This window comes from Electrophorus electricus, chromosome 14 (assembly GCF_041902795.1).
Source record: "Electrophorus electricus isolate QZ-2024a chromosome 14, ASM4190279v1, whole genome shotgun sequence".
Classification (NCBI taxonomy): Eukaryota; Metazoa; Chordata; class Actinopteri; order Gymnotiformes; family Gymnotidae; genus Electrophorus; species Electrophorus electricus.
The window spans coordinates 8,962,501-8,987,193 of NC_137510.1; the positions used below are offsets into that span (position 1 = coordinate 8,962,501).

A 24,693-nucleotide genomic window follows, 5' to 3' on the forward strand; every position below is an offset into this window, starting at 1 on the left:
CCTCATCTCTAAGTTTGTTTCCCGATATATGCTTCTGCCTTCTCTCCTCTATCTGCAGCTCCTCCTCTTCATCTTTTTGTCATCTCTCTATCTCTCTGGTCTCTTTCCCCATCACTCTTTCAGGCTGGCTCTCTGCGCTATCCCCTTGCTGTCTCCTCATCCCTCTCTCCATCTCTCTCTGTCTCTAATGCTCTCTCCTACGCTCCCTCCATCTACAAACTCAGGGAGTAGGCAGCCCCTCAAGGCCAACTGCTCTGAGTGCACACACACACACACACACACACACACACACACACACACACACAATAATTCACAAAAAGAAATTTGCTAATACTCTAATAATCTCTAGGACTCCAGAAAATTAGGATACTTTACTATTTTATAAGAGATGGTGCCATGTTGCATCATGTCTTTCCCTCATGGAAAAAATATTATACTTCAAAGAACCCTTAATACAGTTTGATGTCCACATTGAAGTCCAGAATTCTGCAGATTACAAAATGTATTTAACACATTACTTTTTGACCAAGTCACACAAGAATTATTCTTTGATGAATCAAATTTTTACTTGAGTATTGATAATTCATTACATTTAATTTTAGGTCTTTACATGTATTCTTTTTCCTTCATTCTTATTAAATTTAAATTATTTTTTTAATTATTAATAATTTTCCATTTCTTTGTATGCTTATTGTGATGTCAACAAGACCCCACCAGGAATGAACAGGCAAAATGCAATCTTCACACACTCATTTAGAAGACCACACAGACTTGTTAGAGTGCAGCGGAGCATTTCCTCTGAAAAGGGGAATTGAAGTCAACAAAGGTAAACATCCTCTACCTCTTAAAAGGTAAGCTTTCTGGCCACTGTAATGTCAGTGGGTGAGGAAAAAACGAGGCGAGGGGTTGGACGCAAGTTCAGAGGGAATTTATTAACAGACAAACACAAACATAAACACTAACTGGAAACAGGATAACAAAAATAATAAAGGCTAGGGCACAAAACAACAAGAACCATGCATACTGAAAGGGCCAAACCAAACAGACATGGATCACCAAAATAACCGATAACCAGAGTAACAAAACAGAGGGCTTAAATACAGAGACTGATGAAGACTAACAAGATACAGGTGAACATAATTGCACGCAGGGATATAAGCAAAAGAAAAACAAGGAAGCCCAAGGAAATAGAACCAGGAATGAAACAAAAACAGCGTTGCAGTGGGAACCGTGACGCCAGGTAGGGGTGATCATGACAGCCACATGCCCCCCTGAAACACATATGCTCTCAATCACACACAAACATGCACCTCTCATTGCCCCCATCAGCAAGCATCATCAACCATGCCATTCTGCCAGCGGGCATCTACCACCTTGCCCCCCTGCCAATGGGCATCTACCACCTTGCCCCCCTGCCATTCATCAACACCCCGCTGTATGTCAGCGTGCTGCCCCACTAAAAGCAGGGCACATTGCCCGCTGCAGCTTAAACCCCAGTGCCAAAGGACCCAGGAGAATCCATGTGAATGGACCAGGATCACCCATCTGAATAGACCCAGGATCACCTATCTCAATGGTTCTGTTTGTAATGACTGTTTAAGCTTTTTTTCATTTTATTTATTCATTTTTAATGGGCTCTGTGTGTGTGATAGTATTTTAAGTTTTTTTTTTTCCTGGCATAATTTTAAAATATAATTATGGTTGTTTTATCTGATATTTTTTAAGCGGCCAAATCTTAAGGTTTGGTTTTTAAGTGGCCAAATCTGATACTGGCATTTATGAAAGAAAATATGGGCCATTTTTACATTTATGGAGCAGTGTGGATTATGATAGGCATGATATATTGTGCTTAAATAAAAGTTATTTTAAGAAATGGTACTAAAACCACTCAATTTTACCAGTTTATTAAGCATTTTGCAGAGACATAAGGTGTGTAATTTTAAGCATAAGGCATAAAATGGTGCAATAAAAGACCTTCCCTCATCCAAAGTCACAAGAGATATCAGGATTACACTGGTCTTTAGTACTACGACCAGGCTGTAAATTGGTATGCTTAGGCTGCCATTTAATAGCACCCACTATAGGTGTGAATATTGTGAAGGCCCTGTACTCAATACTATCTGTCTTCAATGACTGATGCCTATATTGACCTGATGTATTAACCAGTACACTGATGAATCAGTTTCACAGGTGAGGCGTCTGCTAAAAACCCAATACACTATAATTCATTAGAAATACGGTGTAATACATTTGACATGCATCACAAGCACTTCTAATAATATATTGGCTTTAGAATGATCACTAGGTCTATTGTTAGTCAAAGTTTTGTTAGTGAAATGCCAATTAACTAGTGCCTGCTCATCTGACACACTGACCAGGACCCATGCACGTGGTCAACCCCTCTGAACTGCTCTGTCTAAATCTTCTCAGTCTCTCTCTATTAACTTTATAACTCCGACACATTATGTTCTTTCTTCCTCTTCTCTTAATCCTATCTCTTCTTTCTCCATCTGCCTTTATATCTTTTTCTCTCTCTCTTACACACATTCTTGAATACTATCAGCACTCCAGTAGAATGTACTTCATGGTGGGAAGACTGGTTTATAATAAGTTCTTATCACTATGGTTACACAATTAACCATTTTTCAAGGCCACCTACACACTGTGATTTGCACACCTGTTTACTCTGGGGATGAGGATGATACATAGATGAAATACAAGACTTGTAATGTAGGAATGAAGCTCCTACAGTGGTGTGAAAAAGTGTTTGCCCCCCTCATGATATCTTTTTTTTTTTTGCATGTTTGTCATACTTAATGTTTCAGATCATCAAACAAATTTAAAGATAAAACAAGTAAACACAAAATGCAGTTTTTAAATGAAGGTTTTTATTATTAAGGGAAAAAAAATCCAAACCTACATGGTCCCCCTGTTAAAACATAAATGAACTGTGTTTTATCACATCTTTGGAAAGCTGATTTCAATTTCTCTAGCCACACCCAGGCCTGACTACTGCCACACCTGTTCTCAATCAAGAAATCACTTAAATAGGACCTGCCTGACAAAGTGAAGTAGACCAAAAGATCCTCAAAATCTAGATGGGATACTGCAATTAAAAGAAATTCAGGAACAAATAAGATACAAAGTAATTGAGATCTGGAAAAGGTTATAAAGCCATTTTTAAAGCTTTGGGACTCCAGCAAAGCACAGTGAGAGCCATTATCCACAAATGGTGAAAACATGGAACGGGGTGAACCTTCCCAGGAGTGGTCAGCCAACCAAAATGACCCCAAGAGCGCAGCGACGACTCATCCAAAAGGTCACAAAAGACCCCACAACAACATGCAAAGAACTGCAGGCCTCACTTGCCTCAGTTAAGGTCAGTGTTCATGACTCCACCATAAGAAAGAGACTGGGCAAAAATGGCCTGCATGGCAGAGGTCCAAGATGAAAACCACTGCTCAGCAAAAAGAACATAAAGGCTTGTCTCAGTTTTTCCAGAAAACATCTTGATGATCCCCAAGACTTTTGGGAAAATACTCTGTGGACTGACGAGACAATAGTTGAGCGTAAAAGTAACACAGCATTTCAGAAAAGGAACATCATACCAACAGTAAAATATGGTGGTAGTGTATTGGTCTGGGGCTGTTTTGCTGCTTCAGGACCTGGAAGATTTACTGTGGTAAATAGAACCATGAATTCTGCTGTCTACCAAAAAATCCTGAAGGAAAATGTCCGGCCATCTGTTCGTGACCTCAAGCTGAAGCACACTTGGGTTCTGCAGCAGGACAATGATCCAAAACACACCAGCAAGTCCACCTCTGAATGGCTTAAGAAAAACTAAATGCAGACTTTGGAGTAGCCTAGTCAAAGTCCTGACCTGTATCCGATTGAGATGCTGTGGCATGACCTTAAGGCGGTTCATGCTTAAAAACTCTACAATGTGGCTGAAATTCTGAAAAGATGAGTGTGCCAAAATTCCTCCACAGTGCTGTAAAAGACTCATTGCCAGTTATCGCAAATGCTTGATTGCAGTTGTTGCTGCTAAGGGTGGCCCAACCAGTTATTAGGTTTGGGGGGCAATCACTTTTTCACACAGAGCCATGTATGTATTTTTTTTTTCCCTTAATAAAAACCTTCATTTAAAAACTGCATTTTGTGTTTACTTGTGTTATCTTTGTCTAATATTTATTTAAATTTGTTTGATGATCTGAAACATTTAAGTGACAAAAAAAAAGATATCAGGAAGGGGGCAACACTTTTTCACACCACATCATAAGACAAACACTTATGAATACACTTCAAATTATAGACAAATTCCGTGTGCCATCGTGTTTCACTTTGAATTAGTTTTATAAGGACTGAATTCTAAATCACATCTGATGAATGTATGCAGGGCTGCTGGTTGAGGGCTTTCCAGCTATTCCAGCAGATAATGACGGATAACAACACATACACATAAACTCATGTGTTGGGTTAAACATGGTAACCAATGTGTGTTGGGTTAATTCCTACAGTGTCTGGTTCACATCATACATGGTTAAACTGGGCTCAAGCAAGCACTGGAAGTGTAATGTTGAGCTGTAAGGAGGCGGAGCATGTGCGGAGAAGAGCGAGATTTAATAGGGGCAAATCCAAAATCGAAGTCGTTTAGGCAGTCCAGGGTCATAGAGCCGACACGGAGAGTACCAGGATACGTGACTTAAAAGAAACACACACATGAAGGCAAACAGGGAAGCAGGCTATAACTAAGGCTAAGACACACGGAGGCTAAGATAAACACAAAGGCACGGAGTAAAAAGAACCAACCATAATGAAACACATTCACAAAGTCAATAATTCAAACATTCAAACACAGTCAAACAATGAACAGCAAAGACCAAGGCACATAACAGGGTTTAAATACATGAACTTCACAAAACTAGAAATGAGGGACAGGTGCAAGCAATCAAACAAGGTGAAGACAAAACGAAACAGAACATGGAAGGGACTGATCATGACAGGAAGAGGTGATTCATGACTGTTTGCTGCATCACTTTAGGTAGTACTTGTGAGTAGTTTACACCACCTTGAGTTCATAGTCACTCAGTTTCCTCACTAATTTTTCTTTATATATGACACACAGTGATGTTGGCCCCCCTCCACCAGACCCTGGAGAGTGTCAGGGTGATGCCCTTTTGTAGTGTCACCAAAATAGAATGTCACCAGAATGTGAGAATGTGAGTGGTGAACGGTTTCCAGATTAAAGGAGCTAAATTTGTCTCAGCTCTGTGTTACTGAAGACATATGGAGAAGGCAGAATGGCTTCCACAGGACTGACTGGTATCGCTAAACCATCTTTTACTTTTTACTTCCTTCGTTTCTCTTCCCTCTATCTTTCTCCACCACTCGCCTGCTGCATCTATCCCTCTGTCCAGGTCAGTGTAGTAAAAGTCACAGCTAGCTCCGAGGCATGTCCTGCACAGGTAATGAACCTAATGAGCTATTTGTTTTTGGGTCTCTTTCGTCAGGCTTAACAGGAGGGAGTAGGCTGGGATTGAGCACATTCCCTTACTGAAATGACACAACACATCATATACCAAATCACGAACACAGCACATCCAACACGCTTAATAAACTGCCCACATGTAGCATCCATTACTGTAAACCACAGACAGGAGAACTCCTTCATTGTTAAATAGAGCAGCCAAAAACCAGAACCAGATGCTCATACCCATATTAAACAGGAAAGACACACATCAGTACCCCCAGCTCTCTAAAGAGCCTGCATCCCAGCACCAAGCTGGTAACTGCGAAGTGCAGGGTCGCATGGGAGATTTCTCCCCTGAAGGGTGATGTATGTAAACGGTAGTCATAGTTTAGAGCTCTTTCAATAGAAAACAGATCAATCAGAAGCGAAGGGGGTGGGGGGTAGGGGGTGCGGAGGGGGGTTCTGGTTATGTTTAACTTCTAACTCAAAGTTGAGACACTAAAACTGTACTTTTATATGATTTTGAAGTGTCCTGAAATGAACTGAACAGAAACAGACAGAGATAGATAGAGAGAGAGAGAGAGAGAGAGAGAGAGAGAGAGACAGAGAGAGAGAGAGCATTGGGCTTGTGAATGGGGGTTGATTGGTTTCATGTCTGGTCTTAACTCCTGCAGATCTGACTCCAGACTCCTGCAGATCCACAGTGAGCTCAAAGTCATTACAGGTGGCTTTGGGACATATTAAAAAGTGGCTTTTGCACAAAGTCCTCCCAGTCTCTTGGGTATTGTGCATTGTAACAGAGAACAAAGCTTTCAGCATTTAATATAGTCCTGTACAGGCATACCACTCACACCCTTCTGTAAAGCCAACACTCAGTCATTTAAAAACAGCAGCCACTCACTCTAATACAGCACACTTTTCTTCCCAGTGCCACGGAACCAGAAAACACACACACACACACACACACACACACACACACACACACACTGTATTGACCACAAACACAAGAGCAGATGAACAGAAGAATGCCAATTCTGTGCAGAAACACACACACCTCCTGGTGACCTTTTGATCACAGTGCTCTAAAGTGACTTCACTAAACAGACAAGCTTGTGACTTTGTGCTCAGTAAGAACTAGAGTGTAAATAATGCTAAAATATGCATATGAATGTATTCCCATGAACCTGCATAACCCAGGACCTGACCCTGCTGCTACAATGACCTGCAGAACCGCAGAGGAAGTACCCCATCAGCCTGCTCCTTCAACCCTAGCAATGTCCTGCACACTGGTCTGGGGTCAGTCAACAGCTCTGCCACTGACATATCCTAGTGGAACATTCCAGACTTTGATTTTGATTCAGGTCACTTCTACTGCCACTTTACTTTATAAATATAAACGCAAGCGTGAAATGTAATGAGAAGCTGACTCTACAATGCAATGAACAAGTGCAGTGCACTCAGTGCAGTTTTGCTGAGTCTGAAGAGATTTCAGAATGGTTGCTACTAATTTAGAAATGGATATCAACAAGATTACTTTGCTTTAGTGACATCTATAAAGTAAACAGGGCAAGACCAGGACAACAACAACAAAGTATGCCGAGTGTGTCTCTAATCTGATTTTGTGTTTGGTCCTGCTGCAGGTCTCAGGGGTTCACTGCATAAAGGGTATTTTAAGCAGTGGGTTGGAGCGGAACCTCAGTTTCCCAGTGGCTCTTCCTGAGCACCAGCGCACAGCATGGAGATCAGCACAGCTGTTGTACGAAGGTTAAAATGTGACTGAGAAAAATAATGGGGGGGGGGGGTGCAGGAGATCACACACACACACACACAGACACACAGAAACACATACATTTTTAGCCGTCTGATACAATGACTGTGTAGTTTAACATTTAAAGAACATTTAACATTCCTGTCATTGTACCAATCACTATCATTCTTTTATTCCTTCTGTTAAAATAAAGCCCCCCATTCTCCTTCCTATTCTCCTCCGCTTTGCCTCACTCTCAGTCTCACACTCACTCTCCTCATCATTGTCTACTGGTTTTGTAGATGATTTTATTGGGGTGAGGATGACAGTGGAATGCTGTCAGGAATGCTGGAGGAAACAGCTTACTCTCCCTGAAGCGATTCTGCTTTAATTTCATCATCAGCACTTCATCTAGCATTAGCCAGAAGTAGATTTATTTCTTTGTCTCTTTTGTGACTTCGCCATCATCTCTCTTTCCCTGCTTGTTCTCTCAGTTCTATCTTCCTGTCTTTCTCCATCTCTTTCAGTAATTCTCTCTTCTGCTTATTCTATACTCTGTGTAAGGAGACAGTTTTCTTCCACCCATTTTAAACAATTCCTATACAGGAAATCCAAGTTAACAAAGATGACTGCCCAATGGCTCTATGGACATTATAATAAGTATGAGATTAACTTAAGGTAATAATGAATTAAGGCATAATTTCAAGGTTCGTGCACATTTCTGTTGAATTTATTATTTTGAGATGTCCTATAGTGTTACCTTAGGAGTCCCAATGACATAAATAAACAGAGGCACTAAATATAATCTCACAGTATATTGATAAAATTGTATATGAATGACATCATGTCTATGATGCTTGCACACCAATCAACAATCTGATCTAAAACCCTAAAACCAATATTCTTACTAATCTGTCTCTCCTTTCAAACCCATGGCCTCCAGGTACAGATCAGCACCTGAGACATCTTCTGTCAGATCTTCCTGCAGAACTAATCACAAAGAATTAGCATTCGGATTTCGCTAAAACCTGTCAATTAGGTCATGCCTGTTGATGTCTTGTAATGACTGACAGATGAATATTGGAGTTGAGAACAGGATCAGGGGGTCACTCAGTTGGGCAGCAGAGGATGAGACCCCATGCTGACCAGCCCCAAGGTCCAGGCCTTGGTCTCTAGGGTGTGGTATCTCAGATTCTGATTGGCTGTTGTTGGACAGCTGGTTATCTGTGTAAGCTACAGGGGAGAGGAAGCTCCTCCTCCCATCGACATCCTGAGTACGCAGCTGTTATTTATATGACTAATAACTTATACATCTGTGTTGCTGTCATCTCTTTGACACACACATTGAAGCCAGGTTTTGTTGTAATTTATGTTTGTTTGAATGTGAAAAAAGCTACTGTGAACAGCAGCATGTCTTAGAATATGTTTGAATGTGTGTGTGTGTGACTCTCCGTCACCCTGAAGAAAGAATCTGAAAAACCAGAACTGTGCTGAATCTCAGCCTTCCAGCATCCACACTGCTACCCGCACAGCTGTCTGCCCTCCCACACACTGCAGAAAATAAAAAAATGTTTTTCCTTAAAGACTTCAATCAGTCAGTCATATGAGTTTATAATCACAGAGGAACATGCTGTTCCTTCGGGAATTCTGACCCCCTGATGTGAGTGTGGGGGATGGGGACTCTCTGAAGTGTAGACTGTTCTACCATGCAGAGAGGTTATGGGTGGAACATATTTCTACTACTTCTACTAAGAGCAGAATTCAAGTAGACCAGTTGGAAATATGGCTGAATTATATATTGAAAGCATGCCCTTATCACAATACAGTTACCATAATCATTTGGACTGCTATGGATAATTCATACTTTCTTGCAATATTTGCCTTTTATGGTCTTTAAAGTGTGATGTACAGTGACACAGTTCTGAATTAATTGCTTTTCTTGGATACATTCTAATAATACTATGGCATTAATAGATCTCTGCACATTACATTTAGTTCAGTTCCTTATTTTTGCATTGTTATAATCAAATAAATCAAAACGGCTCGGGTTATTGTATTTTTTGATATAATGCAGTTCTGATATTTCATCAGTTTATTAGCTTATGAATTTTAAGCATACTATCTCTGAAACTCAGGATCATGACCATAAACAAATAAACAAGATTTACTGCTCTTTATGTATATATCATCCTGACAAAGACGAAGGTTCTCAAATTCCGCTTGAATTCCACAGCCTCTGTCATAGGGATGTGCAGTGCAGTAACAGGAGTGGAAGTGTGTCACAGGCCTAATGAAGATTAGTGGCCGTTTGAAGCAACCTGCTTTCACATAGAGAGATTAAAGGTTGCCCTTGTTCTCTTACATGAGGAGGCAAGTGAGGAGGTTTCAAGTTTCAAGTTTCAAGTTTGGTTTATTTGTCACATACATAGTCATACACAGTATAACTCGCAGTGAAATGGTTGAGAGTGCTCTGTCCAGAGTGGGGAAAAAGAAAACAGGGGTGCATAGAGAAATATATATATTCTATATATGTACAAAAATATATTAACAATGTATGTACAATATATGTATGTATATTATGTTTATATTATGTTTAGGTCTGGGTTGCCTGAATGTCAGAGGGAACAAAACCCCAGACAGATCCTTCTGTCTCTCCAGCACGCAGAAACTTTCAGACATGGCTGCACATACACACTTTCATTCATGTTCGCACATGCACATAAGCAAGCACACACACACACACACACACACACACACACACACACACACACACACACACACACACACACACACAGTGTGTACAGTGTGTGTTACACACACTCCACATACACACCCATCATTACAGGGCAGTCTTCACTGCCAATGCAGGCAGCTAATTGGCTGCCTCTCCTGCACTCTCTTTGCGGAGCCTGACGCACTCTGACAGATGGGGATGCCACCTTGCACATTCAGGACTGAACATTCCAGTTACAGCAGGACCAAGACACTGGCAGCCCTGTCCCGCACTCAGTGGAGGTTCCCTCACCCGGCATAATGAGACAGAGAGAGGAAGACAGGGTGAAGAGAGGAAACAGAGAAGCTGCGATTCAAGTGCACATGTATAAAGAAAGAAGGCCGAAGAAATGCCTCCCAGCCCTTCTCGTGCCTGCTCATGAGCACGTGCATGCCTTGATGTTCTGTGATATATAGGTCTTGGTGCTAATTTTTCTCCAACTGCTTGAACATAAAAACTGCCATTTAGATTTACAGCCAATTTCGTCTCACTTCTTTCAGCCAGGGCAGCCAAGCAAGTTGACATGTTGGGAGAAAACTCCTAACATTCACAAATTCATTTTTTAATAATGTTTTAAAACAATGTAGAAATGATTAAAAAAAGAGCTCTCATCAAAACAAGCAAAGTTGCTGTGTGGCAATAGACAACACATTGGAAAAAAAACTGTCTCTTTCTTTCTGACTCTCTGACTCTCGCTCTGGCTCTTCCCAAACCATTTCTAACTCAGTACCCTTTTAATGAGGTATTCCTGCACTCAATGTCAAATGTCAAAGTGCAAAATACTGAACTGCTGGGCCACAGCTACTGTGAACAACAACATTAGTCTTAAGACTTTAAGATGTATATAAAATAAGATGTATATATCTACATATGTTCTCCAGAGGTACATGTTATTTCTCTCTATATATCTCCTCCTGTTCCCTTTTCCCTCCCCATATATGACATTTCTTTTTGTCTTTATTCTTTTTGTCTTTCTACTCTGCTGGGTTGTTTTCTGGTTGTCTTTTTACCTCCTGTGTTCTCTTTCTCCCTGTCTGTCCCTCCCCCCACACACCTACACTGTGTGGCCCTGTCAGGCCTGTGTGAAAGAGTTGGGCTATGCAGAGATTAGAATGACCTCTTATCTCTCACATACCCCAGTGAGTACATACTGGAGGCAGCTACCCAAGCAGGGTCATTTGCAAGAAGCTGCTCTGCTTCTTACTTCAGGCTCCCACAGGATGAAGTAGAGCAATCTACAACAATATGAAAGTTTTATGAAGCAAGACAAGATCACAATATTGGCATAGAATGTGAAGAGTAGCCTATATAAACTCCATATGAAATAACATACTTTAGTATCATAAATGTGTTTAAATGGGTGGATGGGCTGGAGATAAGTTCAAATAAGGGATAGGCAAAATGCTACAAATGTAATATCATGATACTTAACATCTACTTAACAGGATATTTGTTTTTTCTGAAGTTTGCAAATAACATGGACACAGTGCCCTAGGTAGTGCTTTACTGTTTTTAGGGAACAAAGTATTTAGGGAGCAAGGAAGAGAACAAAGCAAACATTTCTAATCAACCCACCAACCAAGCAACCAAGCAACCAGCCAACAAACCAATCAACCAGCCAACCAACCAACCAAATAAGATCTTGGCTAATAGGCTTATAATGGGCTACTTGTTACTATGCAGTTTTAATGAGACTGTTTTTCACCTTCTCTCTGTAACTGTTGCCTAACAAATCAATTAATGACTGTTTCTTTATGTACTTTCAATACCGGTCAATACTTGTTCAATACCTGTACTTTCAATAATCATATTGTGACATAATTTAGCATGATAACAAACATCATTTTGACCACTCCTAATTTAAAACACAATTCCGTCTTCTTCTCCCTTTTGACAATGGTCCAAAAGTGCAGTGTAATTTCTATAATAGTTACAGAGTAAATGAACACTGAGGACAGTAAATATGTTGGAAACAACATCACAATTCGATCTTAACCGCAACCCCGAGGTGTCAATTAAAGCAGCTATGACATCATAAGTTCCACCGAGTCCCCACAATTAAAATAATAGTATTCTAAAAGAAATATGTACACATGGGCATTCTCATTGTGCCAACAAAAGACTATTAATAATAAAAGTCCTATGCCCACTAGGAGGCCATTGTGCAAACCCCTATTCTAGAAAATAAGCTTGGCTTCTTTCCTTGGTGTAGACACCTTCGTTATCCCAGGTTGCCATACGCAAACACAAATTTACACAAGCCCATCACCATATTAAAAAAAGGTGGCAGAAAACTGTTCACACACCAATTAAAGATGTGTGATTCTACTCCAGACACCCCTACTTCTAAGCATCACCCCAGACACAGATTTGTACTTGTGTATTGAAAGAGAGAGAAAGAGAGAGAGAGAGAGAGAGAGAGAGAGAGAGAGAGAGAGAGACATAATGAGAGAAAGAAATAGTGAGTCAGAGTGAAAGAAAAGAGAGGGGCAAAGAGAGAAAGAGGTAGAGAGAAAGAGTGTGAGACAGAGAAAGAGTGTGATTGTGAGAGACAGAGAATGAGAGTAAGACAGACAATGAGCCAGAGTGAGAAAGCGAGAGAGAGAGACAAAACAGTAATGCTGAAAAAAGAAACACCAAAGGGTCTCTCATAATGTTTACTAATATTGCTTTACTAATATTGCCAGCTGAAGAAACAGGGTGAAATCTGCCAGCTGTTAAACAGAGGCGATCATTTAAAAGACACAGTCACCTAATAGACACACTTCTCCATGTCCATGGGCCTTGTTTATGCTCGAGGGCTTCTCTGAGTAACCTTACTTTGGTAGCTCCAGGTTGTTTTATTGCATGCACTCCTCAAGGAGACTCTGGAACACCTTTAAAATTCACAAATGCACACAGAGATTTTCCTTTTACTGAAAATCTTCTTTGACACTACACACATTTACAGATTCACACACACACACACACACACACACACACACACACACACACACACACACACACACACACACACACATAGAGGTTTTCTCCCACAAACTAAACTGGATCAGCATGAAGGCTTGAATTGGGATGCTATATGTCATGCAACCACCGGCTCACTATAACTCCACACACACACACACACACACACACACACACACAAACACACACACACTTTGAAGAGCCAATTAAACATAAAAAACAAAGTTTAGACCAAAGGGTACAAAGGGTCCCAGTGGTGGAAGTGCACACACACACACACACGGAGAGCGAGCTGAACCACATGTTGGACAGGATAGTAGTCAGCGCTCATAAAGAATGACACTAATCAGCACCTCTGCTACATAACCACCGGTCTGTTAAAAGTGCTCCCACTGGACCTGAGTAGGAGGCTGCTACCTCCATCAGCCCACTGCCCCAGGCTAACAGGTATCACAAGCCAGGACTGCTATTATGGAGACAGTGCTCACAGACTCCAAAATAGTCCCAGCACCCCCTTTGCCCCTTGTCCCAACAGCACCCTCTGTGCTCTTCACCCGAAGAGATTCAGAACAATATTAGTGGTGCTTGGCCAAGTTTCATGGGGATGATTTCTGATTTTCTTAAACATATGTCTGAGATTGCATGTTAATACTGACCCACACTGACCCACCTGGACAAAGGGAGGGGTAATTGGCAAAGAAGGCTCGTCAGCGTCTTTACCACCTCAGACGCCTAAGAGACTTCAGACTGCCCTCCAAGGTACTGAGGAACTTCTACACCTGCACTATCGAGAGCATCCTCATGGGGAACATCACAGTCTGGTTTGGGAACAGCACCAAGCAGGACAGACAAACCCTCCAAAGGGTGGTGCGTTCAGCAGAGCGCATCACTCATACGGAACTTCCTGACCTGCAGACCATTTGTTACAAGCAGTGCCAGACCAAGGCCAGGAGGATTGTGAAGGACCCCACCAATCCCAACAATAGGCTCTTCTCTCTGTTGAGGTCAGGGAAGCGCTTTCGCTCCCTGAAGACTAAGACTGAGAGACTGAAGAGGAGCTTCTTCCCACAGGCCATTCGGGCCCTGAATCAGGGAAACTGATAAACTGTGGGGACCACCACCACCATGTAACATGTAAATGTAAATATGTTCAATTGTAAGATAGAACATTGTGTACATACATATACATATATACATATCCATATATACATTGTACATTGTGCATATAAACATAATATACATATATTGTACATACATTGTTAATATATTTTGTATATATATATATATATATATATATATATATATATATATATATATATATATATATATATATATATATATTTCTCTATGCACCCCTGTTTTTTTTCCTCAGTTTGGACAGAGCACTCTAAAACCATTTCACTGCGAGTTATACTGTGTATGACTATGCATGTGACAACTAAAGCAAACTTGAAACTTGAATAACAGACTGTGCTCATCACAGGATTCTTTGATGAAATACCAGGATCCTGGTGAAATATGTGCATACATATGAAGGTCTGCATGCGTGTGCATGTGTGTGTGTGTGTGTGTGTGTGTGTGTGTGTACTTGTCATCACAAATATAAGAACATGAAAAAAAATCATTTTTTGCTGGTTTTAGTATTTATATGTGCATCTAAACCATCAAAGGTCAGTTATTTTAATAAAACATATTCACTGTACAATTCATTCATTATAGAGTATAATTGAGTACACAGTATAAAAATATAAATTGTCACTTTCATATCAATTCATGTACACAAGGCGAAAGGAGAAAGAATCCCAGAGAGTCCGAGAGAGACAGAGACAAAGAGCAGGTCCAAGAGGGTGTGGGGGTCTGCAGAAGAAACAAAAGCAAATAATTTTCATGTTGTGCTTTTAGCATAGCCAATCAGATACTTAATTACATATTCTCCCTGGAAAAAAAAAAAAGCCTGACACACCCAGTGTCTTCGCACGCACATACAGACCTGTCCAACATGCCCAGTGTCATGCACATACAGACATGGGCCCAACATGCCCAGTGTCTCCTCACACACATACAGACCTGTCCAACATGCCCAGTGTCATGCACATACAGACATGGGCCCAACATGCCCAGTGTCTCCTCACACACATACAGACCTGTCCAACATGCCCAGTGTCTCCTCACACACATACAGAAGGGGTGGAGGACCTGCACTGTCAGTTCCTGAGCTGTCTTACACTGACACTCTCCACAAGAGTGGAGGATATCTGTACCATACAACACTGAATACAAAGCAGAAAAATAGAATACAAAACAGAAAAATATCCCAGCAACCAGTCTGAAAACAGTATTAGAGTAAGACATGACTCTGTACCCATGAGAATGAAAGGAAAGAATGAGAATGAAATGAAAGTTTCCTGTCTCATGACATTTTTAATATGAGCTCTGTGTGATAGGAACACAGTGTTTGATAACAGGGATTATGTTTGGGGAATAGTGTGAGGAGAAAGGTCTCCTGGTTAACTCAGGCATTTCAAAGACATGACAGCTATGACTGAAGTCTGACAGCTAAGACAACAGGAAAGAAATGACCTGAACAGACAGTTCACATTAAACAATATGTGCCAGATTATGTCATCCGTTTGACCCGATAACCAGAATACTGATTGGACAGTTTTAATTGGATCAGTCTAAATCATGCTCAAGCACTCGGCCCATTGATCTTTTTGTTTCCTCAATATGACATCATTTACAATGGTTTCAGAAACAAAAGACAAGACAGCGTTAAATCTCTTTTATGGGGTGTTGGGTAGCACAGGGGCTGGACCTAATCGAGTGCTTGGGGCCTATTATAAATCCATTAGGAAGGATTAGCACCCCCCCTTCACCCAGCACACTGACATCAGTCTCCATTCTATGTGTACCATCAGCCTTCTAAAAATATTATTAATAATATCTTAGATATTCCAGATCCAATGTACAGTGCAGCTGGTAAAAAAATATCACAAAGAATGTCAGAGAAAAAATTATATATATATATATATATATATATATATATATATATATATATATATATATATATATATATATATATATATATATATAATATACACACACAGATGCACACATACATATGCAGTTAGGAGAAAACACTATATAATGAAAAGCAGCAGGCAGAACTCAGGGCCATATTATCGAGGCCTTCTGCTCGTGAGCTTGGTAGCCAAGAGAGGGGTGGTCAGGGTGAGGAACGCTGACCTATTTTAGGTACGCCTCTCCTATTCAGATGTGTGCTTTCAGACATATCTGCCTTGTTCTGTGGACGGTATCTGTTGAAAAGAGGCTATTGTAGATGCATGAATGTATTTGTGTGTACATGCGCATGTGCAAATGTGCATCTGTACACATTTGTTTGTGTGTCTGTGTGTCAATATGTGTGTGTGCACCTGTATGCACGCATACTGTGTGTGTGTGTGTGTGTGTGTGTGTGTGTGCGCAGCCCTTTTTCCAATTACCTAACCTCACCTTTGAGATGAGATCAAGTGTTAAAGTTGCTCTACACACAAGAGCAAAAACCAATTACCACACACCTAGACCTCTGTTGAATATTTTTATTAATCTGGGCATGTAGACACCTTTAGAGTCTCCTGCAATCCTAAAGAGTTTTACAAAGCAGTCACGATGGCAACCAGAGGACACTGATCAGGCTTCTCACAATCTTAGCTGCACAATTCATTGTCATCTACCATATTGAACACCAGTCCCAGACCAAAGAACAAAAAAATCCCAAAAAACCCAAAACAACAATGACAACAACAACAATAAAAACCCCACACTCTACCAAAGTTCATTTTGAAAAGTAAAAGTCTTCCTTAATGAACAGGGCAGAATTAACAAGTGAAATCAGCTGGGTCATAGAAGGTTATGAATGCAAGAACTTTTACTTCCCTGGGAAGTCAGGCATACAGGCATGTGTATGTGTGTGAGTCACAGTACACCGTACATTCCCACAATCCCAGTGTCTGAAAGGTGAAACAGGAATAGTGTCCATCTGAGGGTTTATGAGCTTCACTCCCTTAATGGGAACATTTGCTGGCTCCTATGAGAGCTACAGTTAGCTACAGTAATACAAAGTTCAGTGGATAGGAAAGCATGAAGGTAATATTACAAGAGTGTGTGTGTGTGTGTGTGTGTGTGTGTGTATGTGTGCATATGAATTTTACTAATGTGCAGAGATTACATTACTGGAGGGCAGTGACGTTACTACAGCATGAATTGTTTCCTTGGCTTGTCCTTGTGGCTACTGTGCTCCTAAAACTGTGTCAACATTGCCTGAGCTCTTTACTAACTCTGCAGATTGGGTTACCCTTCTGTCCCTGGCCCTGCCAGCAGGGGTCAGTCCTGCTGCCATCCTGCTCGGTAACATCACACCTAATCACTATCAGCCCTCTCAGTATCTGCCTTTATTTAATGCAGTTTTCCTGGCACATGACCCTGACCCTGACCCTGTAACTAACCCCTTTCAAATGGTCAGATAGGCAATCAGTAAAATCAATCCAGCTATGGATTTCATTAGGAGGATTACATCACCAAGAAGCAAATGTCACTGTTGCTGGTGATGGTGGTGTTGGCGCAATCACATCAGGAAGCCATGACAGTGACATACTGTTAAGAAGGCCATAAACACAGTGCGTGATAGCTGCATGTTACATGACTTTAAACAGGTGTGTGTGTGTGTGTGTGAGAGAGAGAGAGAGAGAGAGAGAGAGAGAGAGAGAGAGTGAGAGTTAGTGTGAGTTTATGTGCAAGTGTGTAGGGGAGGGGGGGGTGTTACTGAAAGAGAGTGAGTGAGTGGGTGAGAAAGAGTGAGCAAAAAAGAGTGTGAGAGTATGAGAACATGCTTTCAATTTCAGGCTAATGCCGACAGAGAGAGGGACAGAAAATGAGGGAGAGAGAAGGAGAGAAGGGGAAAGAGAGAGAGAGAGAGAGAGAGAGAGAGAGAGAGAGAGAGAGAGAGAGAGAGAGAGAGTGAGAGGCAGGAAGAGAGAGTGTTGGGATTGTGAATAGGGTTGATTGGTTCCATGTCTGGTTTCTGTCAGTGACTCCAGACTTCTGCAGATCAACAGTGAGCTCACAGTCAATACAGTGGAGGTTCTCAACCAATGGCAGAGACTGTATGTGTTTGTTTTTCTATATTTTAAGGACCAACATATTCTAACTGTATGAAATCTAAAACAAAACGGATGACCTCCATTGTTGGCACCAGACAATGCTTCTGCCAAGGGAAAGTGCTTTTTACAAAAGTTAGATGATGAATTCTAAACATGAATAACAAAAAAAACATTATTATTATTATTTTTTTTTGTTACTAAGGCTAAGAGGAGGGTCCGGGTTAGGATTAGGCACACATATAATTAGTTACAAAGATAAAAAAAAAAAAACAGACCTAAAGAAAGTCCATAAAAGAGACAACATGCAAATGTATGACATACATCCATTTCAAGGGCACAGTTGAGCTATTCTGCGGTTATGCGATGGAATAATAATTTTCTCCCTTAGGTCCAGCAGCAAAGCCCAGAGACAACCCCAACATTCTTCACTTTGTAAATATTTATCTTCATATGTTCTCCTCAATGAAGTCCATCTCCCTTCACCATGATGATGAGTGAAAGAGCAAATGGAATATAAGGAGTGCTTAAACTCCAGGGAAACAGAAGGAAAGACAAGCGATAAATAGAGAGAGAAACAGAGAGAGAACAACAGAGATAGATAAATGGATAGACAGAGAGAGAATGAGAAGCAGAGTGCAATCATTCAGCTCTGGTTTATTTAATGTTCTGGTGGGGGGTTGTTAACACATATTTCACTGCCTGAGACTAACAGGCTTTCAAAGCATTCAGCTCACAGCAGCCCAACCTCCTATAGCCAGTCCAGTCAACAAAACAGAAGCCACATACTGCAGCAGCAGAAGTGCACACACACACACACACACACATGCACCCCCCCCACACCCCCCCCACACACAAACACACACATACACACATACATACAATATCATCATGTAAAAGAGCAGCAGAAACCTACAGCCAACCATTCACAATTCACGTCACTGACAGTAAACACATGACTTATAATGAACAATGCTTCCAATTTTGACCATAGCAACAGAGGTGAGAGGCGCTGCCGCTTTCAACACGTCCACTGAGGTGTCGTTCATGGTATGTAGTGATTTAATACGTGCAGCCTAGCTACAGTCTATGTAGTCTTTATTCTGGATGGACTCCTCTCATGAAATATTCTCTCCAAATACAGAGAACACAACACCTTCCTTGGCACCTGCATGTCCATTTTTAATCCCTGCAACATGAACAGTCCTTATAACTCTGCCATCAGCGAAGCACTAAGCATCATTATTGACAAGATGCAGATGATAAAAAAAAATAAAAATCTACCAGCAGCAGCTGCCATCAGCCTGCAACAACTGTCACCAACAAGAAGAGAGATCATCTAAAACTGCAACTCTGCCCATCTCCAAGCAGGTCCCTCCAGCCCCGACCCATGTGCCCGTGTGTCTTACCCGTGGTGGAGTGTAGGCTCTCTAGGCTCCAGTAGCGGGGCAGGAACCCACGGAGGGTTCCCCCGAGCCCGGCACTGGGGCCGGGACCCAGGCTGCTGTCCGAGTCTGATCCGGGTGACAGGCCAGAGCTGCCACTGCTGCTGCCACAGCTACCCCCAGGCAGGGGCACGGAGCTGTCAGCGGCACCTTGTTGCGTGCGCATGGGACCGCACGAGCCAAATTGGTAGCCGCTCACACGTGGACAAAGATGCAATGCGCGCGCGTGTGTGTCCTGTACCTGACACAGCTGTGCTGTCTTCTCACTCACAACCTTTCTGCTGTGCTTGTTGAGATGGCTCTGTAGCTCCTCCTCTCTCTCCCTTTCTCTCTCCCTTTCTCTCTCTCTCTCTCTCTGCCTCTCCCTGTCTCTCTCTCTTTCCCACTGTCACTTTACCAGCACAGAACACAGCATAGCTCTCACATACTCATCAGTGGGGGTCCTCTAGGGGGGAACTCTAACCATGAAAAAGTGCTGCTTTCAACCTTATGGTGGCACTGAAAACAACCTCTTTTGCCTCCTTCTCCTCCCTAGCTCTCTCACTTCTCTCTCATTCTCAGTATTTCTTTCTCTCTCCATCTCCTGCTCTCTCTCTCTCCCTCTCACCTCTGTCAGGAAACTAAAACCTGGCTGTAGTGGATAAGGCCCTGATGCTTTTCCGCATGTCACAGGGAAAGCTATAGTGATGGTAGTTCCTGTCCGTTGGGAATCAGCTTATAGCATCCAAACTGCTAGGAGACAGGGATGGACCACACTGGGTGCATTGCTTACACAATGCTTACTCACATGAACACACAATATGTAACTGCTACTGTAACCCAATCTAACCCTGATGCAAAGCTACATAAATATCCACAATCCATTTCTTATCCATAATGGGTATTAATAACACTCACAAACTATACTCCAGCTATGCAAATAGTTGCCACTCCAGGAGTGAAAATCCTTAAACTAAGAGTTCATCTATTCTCCTACAATAGTTCTTCACCAATCACAATAGAAAATCACAATAGAAAATGCTCCTTGTGTACAGAAGTACACAAAACAACCTTTATTATTATTATTATGAAAAAAGAGATGCTCATGAAAAATCACTCCAGAAACCAACAAGAATGTTTGTTTTGTAGAAAGGTCTAAACACAGATAAAGAAAGACAGAGAGAGAGAGAGAGAGAGAGAGAGAGAGAGAGAGAGAGATAGAGAGAGAGAGAGAGAGAGAGATAAGTGCCAGATTAGTTCCAGAGAATTAAAAACACAGAGGAGCAGATAAATGAAGAACACTATAATTAAGCCAATTTATCCACACATATACCCTCCCCCCCAACACACACACACACACACACACACACACAAACACACGTATCACAAGCAATACACTGTGTGCACAATTATTAGACAAGTTGTATTTTTGAGGATTAATTTTATTATTGAACATCTACCGTGCTCTCGGTCAATCTAAAATGTTAATAAACCTCAAACCTGAATATTTAAGAAAGTAAAAGTGCAGTTATGGTTTTCTTAGGAAAATATCTATGTGTGCATAATTATTGGGCAACAATTAGTGTGCAGAATTATTATGTAACTAAATGAAAAACAGAAAATTCTCCCATCTCACTTATTCATCTATTAAAGTGAGAACAATAAACAAACATCTCAAAATTTACAAAAAAACATTTCTGACATTTAAAAAAAAAATCAGTGACCAATATAGGCACCCTTCTTTTCAATAACAATCATAAGCCTTCCATTCATGGAATTTGTCAGTTTTTGATCTGTTGATGATCAACTTTTTGTGTAGCAGCAACCACAGCCTCCCAGACACTGTTCAGAGAGCTGTACTGTTTTCCTTCACCGTAAATCTCTTGTTTATGAAAGGCCAACATGTTCTCAATAGGGTTTAGGTCAGATGAGGAAGGGGGCCATGTCATTATTGTTTCATCTTTAAGGCCTTTACTAGCTATCCACGCAGTGGAGTACTTCGATGCATGCAATGGAGCATTGTCCTGCATAAAAATCAAGGTGTTCTTGAAAGATGCAAACCTTTTCTTGTACCACTGTTTGAAGAAAGTGTCGTATAAAAACTGGCAGTAGGTTTGGGAGTTGATTTTGAGTCCACCTTCAATGTGAAAAGGTCCAACTAGCTCATCTTCAATAATACCAGCCCATAGCAGTACCCCACCTCCACCGTGCTGCTGTCTGAGTCGAAGTGGAGCTCTGTGCCCATTACTGATCCAGCCATGGGCCCATCCATCTGGTCTGTCAAGAGTCACTCTCATTTCATCAGTCCATAAAACCTTTGAAAAATCTGGCTTCAGATATTTCTTGGTCAAGTCTTGATGTATCTTGTTCAGTGGTGGTCGGGTTTCAGCCTACCTTACCATGTCTGAGTACTGAACACCTTGTGTTTTTGGGCACTCCAGGTAGGTTGCAGTTCTGGAGTATAAAAGCTCTGGAGGATTATGGGTTCCTGGTCGCTTGACGTTGGCTTCTTCTTAAATATTTGGCAGGAAATTTTCATTGTTTTTTTCAAGTTTCTTGCAACCCTGTTGACTATTGCGAATTTTAAGAGTGCTTAAGAGTGCATCTCCCTGAAAGACTTTGTACAATTTTTGACTTTTCAGAGTCGGTTAAATCTCTTTTTTGCCCCATTTTGCCTGAGGAAAAGAAGCTGCCCAATAATTATACACACCTTGATATAGGGTGTTGATCTCAGGCCACAACCTCCCTCCTTACACAGATACACATCCACTGATATTCCTAAATCCAATAAGCATTCAGGTTTATACAGCTTGGAGTTGGAAAATATACATAAAAATTATGGTATGGTCAAAATACTTGGCCTAATACTTTGCCTATGGTCAAAATATGGCCTAATAAGTGTGCACACAGTGTAGAATGATGGATGTGTCAGCAGCTAATGCTGCTTAAAGAAAACTGGAAACTAAGCAAAATAAACAAAACTGTTACTTTCGGATGTGTTTAACTGATTATCTGTGTTGGGGAAGTTACTTTTAAAATGTATTTTACTATAGATTACAGAATACAAAATTCATGCTGTTAAATGCTGGTACATGTGAATGAAATGTAATCGAAATGAGTAACAGTAATCCAAAGTAATCCAAAGTTTTTAAAATTTTATTCATGTTATTCTAATGGAATGTGTTTCCAATTACATGAAATGTATTCTGTATTCTGTAATCTGTAGTTAAATACATTTTAAAAGGAACTTTCTCTACACACACACACACACACACACACACACAGACACACACACACACACAAAGGCAAGATGAACTAAGGCCAGATATCTCATTACTGCAGCTCCACCTGAGTCTGTGACACTGACCACACAGGGCAAGGTTGAATGATAATTAACCTGGAGATGAAATGCGGTGTGGCCGGAAGCATCCCATAAGCAGACATCAGGTTCAGTGTCTTAAAGGAACTGAGTGAGAGGAAGACAGTCTCCAACATTCAACTCTCCTAATACAATAACCTCAGCCTGATTGAATTACAGAGGCGACAGCTGCCAGAGGAACTACACATTCCCTCTACCCAGCTATCTGTGTGGTGACTCAACTGTGGAAGTGCTCAAGAAACAGACTGGGTAATAAAGCACACTTTGGCAAGTGTGTGTGTGTGTGTGTGTGTGTGTGTGTGTGTGTGTGTGTGTGTGCGCGTGCATGTGTATCTCTATTTGAGTGTCTACAAGTTATCCTGCTTAATACGCCTAAATCATTTATTGTCCACTCCCCAGTACCAAATGAACAGGGAAATTGAATACAGGAATAAAATGTAATTAAGGAATAATGAGATTTTTGTAAATTGTGTTGACCCAATTTACCCCCCCCAAACCCCTGCACAAACACACACACCCACACATCTGCAGTCTGAGAGTGATATACAAGGAGCCTGGCTAGGTGATACCCCAAGGTGATGGAGAACTGCATAGACAGACACACACACATCGTCATTACTCACAGGGGTGGGGCATACATTGTCTCCAGCCAGGACAGTCCAGGCCAATGGGGGTGCTGTGGGAGAAGCTGAGAGCTTTGAGCAGTGACCCAGGAAACACCTGCACAGTGTAGTGAGACAGCCGCACTCTCACCTGCACAGACATTTCAATGATCACACACATTTCACATACAACACCTGCAACACAACACCTTTGCATGCATACATATTTTGCCTTGTACAGTGACCATTGGGTATGTGAAAGGCACTTTGTAAATCTAACTCATTGTTATCATTATTCATAATGTTACAAACACACACATCCACATATGCACACACACGCAAAGGCTGCACTTACAACTTTCTGCATTTACAACTCTCTTATGCAGAAATTCTAAGTCTAATTTATGGAAACTCCCTTCCGGGCATCCCAGCCTGTTGTTCTTTTATTGCAGGAGTTCAAACACTGGGAGCTGGATGAGAACACACACCCCAGTTAGGGTCTCTCCTGGAATCAGGAGTCTAAGGACTGGACTCAGAATCTCCACTCTGCATGTATGTCTGAAATGACATGCAATGCCCAACCGTCCTCTAATATACAATGTCCTGATCCAGATAAGGCAAGACTACAAGACCAGAGACTGAGACAGCAAGGAAGAGGGAGGAAGCGAAGGCAGGAGGTGAGAAGAGGCTCTGAAGCATCAGGCCTTAGCACAGCAGCAACAGGGGATCTTACTTCCTCAGGCTGCTCCGTTGGGTGCAGGCACAGCTTGGACGCCACCACTGCCGGCTTCCTTTTCCGCCCCTTCTCCTCCTCCACCCACAGATCGTCCGAGCAACAGCGCCTCCGTGGCAACTGGCTGCCGCGTCGGACGTCCCGTCTGGGCACGCTGGTGGTGAACGCGGGCATGAGGCTGGGGCAAAGCAGGGCGGCGGGCTCAGTGGAGCGATGGGTGGAGCCAGGGGAGGAGGTGTTCACTGCGGTTCTGGGCTGTCGCACACAAACATCACAGCCTTTCACACAAATCTGACCAAGTCTGATTAAAAGGCCAACACCTGTCTCAGAAAAATGAGGTCAGCAAACAGCATGGCACGAGGGCCCAGGTCCACAGCAGGACCCTGAGACACACGCCCACCTAATGCAGCACACAAGCGTTGTTTCTTCCCTGTTTTAACCTGAT

The 24,693-nt window shown here is 41.7% G+C and overlaps 1 protein-coding gene across 8 annotated transcripts in view; it reads right to left on the reverse strand.

Moving 5' to 3' along the window:
* The window catches only part of LOC113573753 (rho guanine nucleotide exchange factor 4-like), a 96,306-nt gene that overhangs the window by 19,410 nt on the left and 52,203 nt on the right, over positions 1 to 24,693 (reverse strand). For 5 of the 8 annotated variants that reach the window (XM_081696082.1, XM_035530641.2, XM_035530640.2 and 2 more), the window contains 2 exons: positions 24,249 to 24,503; positions 23,537 to 23,666 (listed from right to left, as the gene is read on the reverse strand). In XM_081696082.1, coding sequence (XP_081552208.1) covers positions 23,537 to 23,666; positions 24,249 to 24,503 — 385 coding nt within the window. Of the gene's footprint in view, positions 1 to 19,519; positions 20,690 to 23,536; positions 23,667 to 24,248; positions 24,504 to 24,693 lie in introns of those variants that run through there. The other 3 variants (XM_081696084.1, XM_027004280.3, XM_027004270.3) reach the window with 3 other exon arrangements.